The sequence below is a fragment of the Microtus pennsylvanicus genome, chromosome 7 (assembly GCF_037038515.1).
Source record: "Microtus pennsylvanicus isolate mMicPen1 chromosome 7, mMicPen1.hap1, whole genome shotgun sequence".
Classification (NCBI taxonomy): domain Eukaryota; kingdom Metazoa; phylum Chordata; class Mammalia; order Rodentia; family Cricetidae; genus Microtus; species Microtus pennsylvanicus.
Window position 1 is genome coordinate 5,375,952 of NC_134585.1, and position 10,310 is coordinate 5,386,261.

The 10,310-nt window shown below is 49.2% G+C and overlaps 1 protein-coding gene across 1 annotated transcript in view; it reads left to right on the top strand.

Moving 5' to 3' along the window:
- Pnpla1 (patatin like domain 1, omega-hydroxyceramide transacylase) overlaps positions 1-8,192 on the top strand; it is a 38,597-nt gene extending 30,405 nt beyond the window's left edge. Inside the window, exons 7-10 of the mRNA XM_075979706.1 lie at positions 2,821-2,896; positions 3,837-3,959; positions 5,537-5,642; positions 6,768-8,192. Coding sequence (XP_075835821.1) covers positions 2,821-2,896; positions 3,837-3,959; positions 5,537-5,642; positions 6,768-6,791 — 329 coding nt within the window. The 3' untranslated portion in view covers positions 6,792-8,192. The remainder of the gene's footprint in view (positions 1-2,820; positions 2,897-3,836; positions 3,960-5,536; positions 5,643-6,767) is intronic.
- Positions 8,193-10,310: the final 2,118 nt, after the last annotated feature.

The following is a 10,310-nucleotide window of genomic DNA, read 5'->3' on the forward strand; positions in this document are numbered from 1 at the left end:
TCTGAGTTCGAGGTCAGCCTGGGTTACAGATCAAGTTCCAGGACAGCCAAGACTATACAGAGAAACCCTTTCTCAAAAACCAAATTAATTAATTTTGATTAATATTAATTAAATAAATATTAATAAGGTTAATAACGATATTAAAGACCTCACTATAATAAGCCATCTATATTTAGAACTCACACAATTTATATAATGTTTAACCAACAAACATAAACTCATGAGGACCCAAGTTTGATTCCCAGAACCCACAGAAAGTCTGGGTACAGCAGCAGACTCCTGTAGCTAGCACTGGGGCCATGAAGGTAGGCAGATCCAAGGAGACCCTGGCTGGTGAGCCTAGGCAGATCTGTGAGTCTCTCTAAAAAATCTAATTGAGAGGCTGGAGAGATGGCTCGTGCTTAAGAACACTGACTGTTCTTCTAAGGGACCTGGTTTCCGTTCCCAGCACCCACATGTCAGCTCACGGCCATCTGTAACTCTAGTTGCAGGGGACCTGACGTTCTCACACAGACAAACATACAGGCAAAACACCAATGCACATAAAATTATAGTAGCCGGGCGGTGGTGGCGCATGCCTTTAATCCCAGCACTCAGGAGGCAGAGGCAGGCAGATCTCTGTGAGTTCAAGGCCAGCCTGGTCTACAGAGTGAGTTTCAGGACAGGAACCAAAAGCTACGGAGAAACCCAGTCTCGAAAAATCCAACATATATATATATATATACACACACACACACATATATATATACATACATATATATATAATCAATTGAGGACGACACCCAGTGTCCACCTCCAAATCAGTGCACGCGCGCACACACACATACACCAGTGGTTCTAATAATATTCTCCATTTCAAGATGAAGGCCTGCTTACTCTCACTGGTAGATGTTCAGACCTCAGCCCTGGGAATTCATTATGAAATTCTAGCATGGCACTTTCAGGAAAGCCTCTGATGTCACCGCAGGAGCCAGCAGCGTCTGCCCTCCACAGCTGCTGCCCTGGGTCTCCACCAGATCCCCTGGTGTACAGCTTGGATCTTACCCTTGAGGAGAGCACTCTTTGTTGATTCTACTACTGTTCACTTGTTTCATTATTATTATTATTATTATGGTTTTTTGAGACAGGGTTTCTCTGTGGCTTTGAAGCCTGTCCTGGAACTAGCTCTTGTAGACCAGGCTGGTCTCGAACTCACAGAGATCCACCTGCCTTTGTCAGGCTTGGTGCTTTTATGTCTTGAACCATCTTGATGAGTCTCTGCAGCGCACAGCACCTGTCTGCACTCTATGCACTACCATATAGCTCCCACACAAACATACACACAGAGACACGGACCTCTAGTCACTGGTAAGAAGCCCCTTATTCAACAGCACCACGGAGGCTTATATACCCAACAGTCAGGTGGGCCCACAGGTGAAAACCTTATCCTCTGATCCTCAAGGCAAGGCAACACGTGCTCGTGAAGCAGAGCTGGTAAACAACTTTGACACAGCTTTCAGTAACTCAGATCAGAAGGAAAGTAAAGATCTCTAGCAGGGAAGAGCAGCTGGAGGCCAGGACTCTAAATGGTCCCAACAGTCTCTTTTGCTCTTGTTTTTAAGGTTTAAAAACCTTTCCAGAGACTGGAGAAATAGCTCAGCTCTTAGGAGCACTGGCTCCTCTTCAAGCACCCACACAGTGTCTGGCCTCTGGGTCACTGCACACAGACATATATACCAGGCCTTTTAGGGCAACCAACCAGCTCCCAAATCATATGGACTTCTGAGTTATGCATGCTCAGCCTAGCTTAGGCTCAATACCAGCTAGTTCCTTTAACTTAAATTAGTCTGTTTCTCTTTATCTACCTTCTGCCTTGGGGCTTTTTACTTTTTTTTTTAAAAAAAGATTTATTTATTTATTATGAATACAATACTCTGCCTGCATGTGCACCTGCACCCCTGAAGAGGGCACTAGATCTCATTACAGATGGTTGTGAGCCACCATGTGGTTGCTGGAATTGAACTCAGGACCTCTTCCAGATCCTCTGGATCTTCTTCCAGAGGTTAGTGCTCTTAACCACTGAGCCATCTTTCCAGCCCTTTACATTTCTTCTATACGTCTACTTTCACTGCTTCTGTCTGGCGGCTCCCTCTCTTTGCCTTCCTTCTCTCCTTTTTTTTTTCCTATCCTATTTATTCTCTCTACCTGGAAGCCCCGCTTATCCCTCTCCTGCCTCACTATTGGCCATTAAACTTTTTATCAGACCAATCAGGTGCCTTGGGCAGGCAAAATAACACAGCTTTCCATAACTAAACACACATCCTTACATTGATAAACAAATGCAACATGCCTTCACATACTTAAATATTCGTAACAGTCATACATGTAGGCAAAACACACATACACATAAAATTTTTTAAAAAGTTAAGAAAATTATGTTTGTTAAGTGTGGTGGTGCACACCTTTAATCCCAGCACTCGGAAGGCAGAGGCAAGAGGATCTCTGTGAGTTCAAGGCTAGCCTGTTCTACAAAGTGAATTCCTAGATAGCCAGGACTGTTACGCAGAGAAACCCTGTTTGTGAAAAACCAGAAAACAAAAAAATACCTCTAAAAATTGGCTTTCTTGACAACGGCATCTCACTATTTTGTCTCTGGCTATCCTGGAACTCGCTCTGTAGACCAGACTGGCCTCAAATTCACAGAGATCCACCTGCCTCTGATTCCCGAGTGCCGGGATTAAAAGCGTGCTGTGTCACAAAGTCTGGCATCTCTGTGTTTAAAGTGACCCAGTACCCCCTCCTGTCACCTCACTCCTCCTTGTGTGTTCACTCCGGCTGCAGGGCCTCCTGCCTCTCCACAGCTGACAAGCTTGGCAGCACCGGGCACCAGGAAGCAAGCCCTCCACAAGCCTCTGGTGTAAGTTCCCCAGGATATGTTCTCACCTTTGCTCAGGGGAGAGGGCCAGCTAAGTGAGGTTTCCACCCTTATGACTGCCTGGGCCCCACCGGCTCTTCTTGTCCATGGGATAATAATTTACCCTTTGTGCCCTCTTCTCTCCCCAGTGAGGGGCTTTGTGGAACGCGCCTGTTGATGGGGGTGATGCCATCCCTCTGCCTCCCTCCTGCGCACACTGGGTGCACTCTGTTCTAGGGCATTGGGAGTGTGTGCACTCCTGGCCCGGGGTCTCGTTTTGGGTGAAGCCAGGGTTGGAAAAGTCTAACAGCACCTTAGGTAACCCCTGATGGTGTGATGAGCTCTCAAATCTCTTTTGAAGTTTATTAAGATGTACCTGCTTCCCCATTATGTATAATTTCATCTCTACAACTCTGTGTGTGTGTGTGTGTGTGTGTGTGTGTGTGTGTGTGTGTGTGTGTGTGTGTGTCTGGAGAGATGGTGGATGAGAACACAAACCGTTCTTGCAGAGGATCTGGCCTAAGTTCCGGTCCCGGCATCTGCACTGGGCAGCTCACAGCAGCCTAGACCTCTAACTCCAGGAGATCTGAAGCCCTCCTTTCATCTCCATGTATGCATACTTACATGTAGATACACATACATAAAAAAGCAAATCTTAAAAAAAAACCTTTCACAGTTCGTGTAAATTAAAATATATAAAGTATATATTGCGTTTGTGTGATTTTAACCTCTTTGTGTCTACATTTAGTAGGTATAAGTGTGGGTTCTGTTTCCCTCTTGGCCTGGTATTGTCCAGATAAATAGTTAATGATAATCAGGGATGTTTGCTGGGGAACACCAACCTTGGCCAATGCCGCTGGGGGTCTCCTGAGCTGGGGCAGGGCTCTGTGGTGACAGACACTGTTCAGGCCATAACAAACCACCTCCTTGCTTCTTTGCCTAGGGACAGTCTTGCTGTGGATTCAAACAGGACAGACAAGATGTTCAAGAAGAAACAGAAGACAAATGCCACCAGAGAGTTCTTCCAGAGAAACCCTCGCTCCAAGAAGCCAGCCAGCAAGCTGCAGTAAGTGTCTGAGGTGTGCAGTTAATGGACAGAAAGTTCTCCTCTGCTGGGCAGGCTCGGGGCTTAGTTAGGACATCAGGGCTCTCCGATCTCCATTTTCTGACCTGAAAAACAGGGGTGACCCGGCTCATAAGCCGCTGAGGGTACAGCGCAAGCCACCCAGTGAACGGGAAAGCATCCAGAAAACAGCAAGTGTCAGGGTGGGGTCCTGGAGGTTTGCACTATTGCTCAGCTGCTGGTTTCTGTTGGTCCTTTTTGTTTTTTGTTTTTGTTTTGTTTTGAGCAGAGTTGCCCTGACTGTCCTAGAACTCACCATGTAGACCAGGCTGGCCTCAGACTCAGTGTGCAGCTAAAGCTGACTTTGAACTCTTGACCCCCCCCTCCTGCTTCTAGCTCTCGAGTCCTGGAATTATAAGCACGTGACAACATGCGTGGCTCATGTCATTCTTCCAACAGCAAACACCTTACCTGTACCAACAGGTCGTTGCTTGTGGCCTTTAGTCCATTCAGTAGAAATTAAATTTTTGTTTTGACATTTATTTCCTTCCTATTTCTGTTTGGGCACATATATGAGTATATGCCACAGAGATCAAAGAACAACGTTGTGGCGTTGGCTCTGACCTTCCATCTTTGGGTCCCTGTAATTGAATGCAGGCTGCCAGACTTGGGGGTACACGCCTCTACCCACCGAGCCATCTTACTAGTCCTAGACTTTTCTTTCACGTCCCTCTTGGGTTCATGAACTTGTATTTTATTCAATCGTCAAGTAGCTCCTCTTCTCACATCTACTCATGATTGACCGCAGAGAGGGCGCATGTCCCGGATGGGTGAGGGCCGACGTTCAGAGTCCCTTCTGTGGATGCTCCATCCACAGCAATGTTAGCCAGGAGCTGGGGAAATCCCCTTGGGTCCAGTTGGGACCCCTGAATAAGGAACTGTGGTCACCATGTAAAGAAATAAATATAACTTTTTTTTTATGTGCATTGGTGTGAAGGTGTCAGATCCCCTGGAACTGGATTTTCAGACAGTTGTGAGCTGCCATGTGGGTGCTGGGAATTGAACCCGGGTCCTCTGGAAGAGCAGTCAGTGCTCTTAACCGCTGAGCCATTTCTCCAGCCCCTTGGTTTGGTTTTTTGAGACAGGGTTCCTCTGTAGCTTTGGAGCCTGTCCTGGAACTCACTCTGTAGACCAGGCTGGTCTCGAACTTGCCTAAATATAACATTTAAATGAAAAACCTATTTGTGGCCGGGTGGTGGTGGTGCACACCTTTAATCCCAGCACTTGAGAAGCAGAGGCAGGTGGATCTCTGTAAGTTCGAGGCCAGCCTAGTCTACAGAGCTAGTTCCAGGACAGGCTCCAAAACCACAGAGAAACCCTGTCTCGAAAAAAAAAACTATTTGTGAAGGTTCAGGGCTAAACACTGAGTTTACCTCTGAGGTGGGCTCTTCAGGATCTTGTGATTGCCAGAGAGGGCAAGCGGCTACCCTGGCCCACACCGCAGGTGAGAGTAGGGTTTGGAACTCCCATTGCTCTTCTTTTTCCCCCTCACGCATGCGTCCTTGGCTTCTGGAATCCAGGTCTGCTCCTCGTCCACTGGACTTCCCTGTACTCTCCACTTCCAAGACAGTTTGGGTCACCTACAAACCTCACCCCAGTCGGATCCAAGAGTACAGCTGCCCTGAGGTAAAGAGTCCTTCTGGGTGTCCCCAGGTGTCCCTGCCTCTCCAGACGGCTGTGTATCGACCTGAGCAATGTGAGTCCCATTTCTTCCTGGGACAGCCACAGTTAGCTCTAGAGAACAGCCGGGAGCCAGGCATGGTGCAGGCCTTTAACCCCAGCACCTGGGAAGCAGAAGCAGGTGTGTGTGTGTGGGGGGGGGGTGATCTCTGTGAGTTCAAGGCCAGCCTGGTCTGCATAATGAATTCAAGGTCACTCAATACTTTGTAGTGAGACCCTGCCTCAAAAACCAAAGAAGGAAGAGAAAGGCACACACACACACACACACAGAGAGAGAGAGAGAGAGAGAGAGAGAGAGAGCGCAAATTGGGATGTGGTGGAGGTGGTGGCACATGCCTTTAATCCCAGCACTTGGGAGTCAGAGGCAGGCGGATCTCTATGTGAGTTCCAGACCAGCTGGGTCTACAAGAGTTAGTTCCAGGACAGCTAGGGCTATACAGAGAAAACCCTGTCTTGAAAAACAAAACAAAACCAAAAAAATTCTCTCTCAAAATAAAATAAAATGAAGAGCACTGAAGAGAAGTGTGCAGATGACCTCCAAAGGGTACCCGCGCGTCTGTGACCCTCCCGTGCGTCTGTGACCCACCCGCGCGTCTGTGATCCTCCTGCACGTCCTCTGTGACCCACCCGCGCGTCTGTGACCCACCCGCGCGTCCTCTGTGATCCTCCCGCGCGTCTGTGACCCACCCGCGCGTCTGTGACCCTCCCGCGCGTCTGTGATCCACCCGCGCGCCTGTGACCCACCTGCACCCGTACCCAGAGCAGTAGGCTAACCACACAACTGAACTGAGCAGTCTGGAGACCACCCCCACCTCCTGGAAAACAACTACCAATTAATCGTTTATAAGCGGAATAATCTTTCAAACATCTTTTTAATCACTTCCTCATGAGGGATCCCCTTTGCAGAATATCTAAGGGGTCTGGGATAATAAAGTGAACCCCTTAACTGGCTTTTGAAACAATCCTAGATCCCTGGTTTTTGGCAAGCTCAGCAGAGGGAAGGCCTGAGGGGAACTGCGGTCAGGATATCCTGGGTATGGGCTCTCAAAATGATTCTTTCTCCTTTCCTAGGGAGTGGGCGGACAGAGTGCCTAGGCTGGCTGACGCAGGAGAGACCCCAGTGACCTGGAGTCCGAGTCCAGCTTCCCACCCAAGACGGGCCGGTTGGGACCAGGGGGTTGCTCTCAGCCGTCCAAGGTCCAGCACTGCAGAAGGTCTGCTCCCTCTCCCCATGTCTGTTTCCCTGCCTGAGGAGTCTCCTGCCCACCAAAGCCTCCCCCAAGGGAGGGAACTGAGCAGCATTCTGGGCTCCAGAGATTTTCCATCCCCCTGGAACTGTAAGGCTCAGCCATGCAGACCAGCAGTCGTGGGCTTTCCCAGTCTTGGAGTACGGGGAGGATGTCAAGGACGAAATGTCCAATCCCCCACACCAGTGAGGGTGGAGTATCCTTCACACCGCTATGACAGTGAGCCACATGGAAGACATCTCCAGCCTCCGTGGGTGATGCTCTGGGGACATGTAAAATTAAACATCTGCTCTCAAGCTGGCGTGGTACAGCAGCCCCAAAATGGCTTGTTCAAGTTCTTGAGGGGTAACAGTGAGTTGAGAAAAGGGGTTACTTTGGAGAACTGCATTCCTGAGGTGTTCGACTCCTGTGGGGTGGCTCTTGTTAATCCGGCTGGGCAAGAATAAGATCACTACCACAATTTTTTTTTTGTTTTTGTTTTTCGAGACAGGGTTTCTCTGTGGTTTTGGAGCCTGTCCTGGAACTAGCTCTTGTAGACCAGGCTGGTCTCGAACTCACAGAGACCCGCCTGCCTCTGCCTCCCGAGTGCTGGGATTAAAAGCGTGCGCCACCACCGCCCGGCTACTACCACAATTTTTGAGTTAAAATTGAAGCAAGCTTTATTTTAGTATTATTTTGTTTGGTTGGTTTTGGTTTTTCGAGACAGGGTTTCTCTATAGCTTTGGAATCTGTCCTGGAACTTGCTCTGTAGACCAGGCTGGCCTCGAACTCAGAGATCTGTCTGCCTCTGCCTCCCCAGTGCTGGGAAGCAAGCTTTATTAAAAACAGGCCAGGATGGTGGATATCGGCCAGGTCCATACCCGGAATCTTCAGAGAATGACTATTAGTCCGATGTCTATAAAGGCAAAAGCCACAAGGCTATGTACTTCGTGCCTTCGTCCAATCAGAGGCAAGCATACACCCTGACGTACTTCCTGCCTACATACCTCCCACCTATGTGTGATCAAGCACATCCTGTGTGGTTGGGTCAACCAACCTCGTTTGCAGAAGGAAAGCAGTGGCTTGTTATCTTACAGGCACAGCAGCCCAGCATTTCAGGAAGTTATCTGTCCTCGGGCAAGTGGGACTTGCAGGTCAGAGGCATTCTTGTTCTGTTTTAAACACAGTAATTTAAACTTAAACGTAGCTGTAGCTCTCCGACTCTGAATCTCCACCAGAATTGATGCAGACCCCATGAGAGCGTGGAATGAGAAAAAGAAATTTAAAAAGAGGACACGGCCGCTCCTAGATATGACAGACGAGACAGTTATAGTAGGTACACAGGAGAATACAGCCAGAGGCATCTGGAAGAATCCAGAGCGAACACGACCCTATTCCAAGCCAACAGAGGAGATGAGGGAGGGGAGAGGGGAAATCCTGGGGCCTAGAGGCCCAGAGGCAAAGAGGCCATAAGGGAAAAGGGTAAAAGGACCAAGTAGCCCAAATGACTGGACTACATAGAGAAGAGCAACCGGGGGAAAGGTAGCCCAGCTCCAGGGCAGAGTGTTCAGGGCAGGGGCGGGGTATGCCCGCCAGGAGGACCCTGAAATAGGTAGGGACTGAGGAATGCTGGGAGATCCTGGTGGCCAGGTCTGCTTTGATACGCCAATAGGCATCTCAGCCCTTTGACCCCGGTTTGAGATCTAAGAAACACTACCTCAAGCTGACGCAGTCCAGATGGTCCTGGCCTGGCTGGCATGAACCACAGAGTCACCAGACTCTGGCTACTTTGGGGCTGCATGCTTGCCTGCATTCTCTGAGTCTCTTGGTCTCTGCAAACACTGACCATGGGTAGGATGGTTTGACTTGCTGAAGGCTTGGTACAAGGTGGAGACACTCTGGCTAGGGTCCGAGGATGGGTCTCACTATAAGCCTCAACATTTCCAGCTTTTCTAGCAGAAGATGTGACCCATGGCCCCCTATAAAGGAAACCACCCAAGCCAGGCCCAAAAAGAAGGCCCAGACTGCCCACAGGCTCCAGCAGCATTTGCTTAACAAATACTCAAATGCAAAAGCTAGAGCAGGGCTGATGATCAGCTACAAGCTCAACTTGGCCATTGAGGACCCAGGGGCAAAGGTCAGCAGACAAGAATCCCTTGGAGGAGCCTAAACAGACATCTCAGGGGGAAAATGGGTTTCTGAAAGGCTAACAAAGAATCAAGGTCCAGAGAGGGACGTGGTGGCTCAACTCTAAGGGACAGGCTATCCTAGTGAGTTAGGGACTAGCCTGAGCTACATAAGACTGTCTCAGATGTGATAGCCTCCTTACCACCCACCCACTGCCAACATAAAATGAAGATCCCTGATGTCGCCAGGGCTACTCTGGCTGATCCAGTAGTGTAAGCTATGAGGGGCAGGACCTGGAGGTTGGTGTGTGGCCCCAAGCCCCCAAGGCACAACTTTCATTTAAGTGTGAGGACCTTCATCTACAGGAGCGTCCATCTCAACCCAGAAATGCGAGTTCCCTGGCACCAGGGCACGCAGCCCCCATTAACAACTGTCTTCCCTCAGAGCGAGGATATCAAGCCTTCCAGTGTCACCATTGTCCCAAGGATCCTGAACCCCTTATAATCGATTCTCTTGGCTTGGGTTAACGTCTCCTGTTTTGAACTAATGAAGAGAGACCTGTGTACTAGTTCCAGGATTGGCGGGTGAAACACAGGGCACCTTGTGACTGAAAATCTCAGGTAAACACTGACCAGGTGTTTTCACGGCAGTGTGTGCCTGACTTACGACCATTTACCTGAAATTCAGATTTGCTGGGCGGCCCGTGTTTTCATTTGCTGTCTCTGGTAACTTTAGTCTCTTTTAATCCCTTCTTCCCCTCATTTGTTTATTTCCTTTAAACACAGGGTCTTATTACGCAGTCTTAGCTGGCCTGGAACTTACAGAGATCCACCCTCTTCTGCCTTGTGAGTGCTGGGATCAAAGGTGTGCTGGCCCTTCCTTTATCAACACGCTCAGACACTGATTTTTGTTTGCAGACCAGGTCTAATTAGCCCAAGCTGAACTCAGACCGGATACTGTTGGGTCTCAAAGACAACCGGCACAAATAGCTCAGGTGCCTATCTAACATCAGTGTGGACCCAGTCTTTCCCTTGGTTCCCACTCACAAGGACCTGTCACAGAGTCTTCCTGGCTGACATCCCCCATCCCAACCGCTCCAGTCCATGAGCATCACTCTCCTGGCCCCAGCTTCTTTGATTCCTAAATAAGCCAGCCATTTTGGCTCTGTCTCCTCTTGGTCCAGGTGTTCGTTGGCCTTTCAGTCGTGGCTCTTCTCTTGGGCTGCTGCCCCCCCCCCCGTCTCTCCCCTTCTTGACCTCCT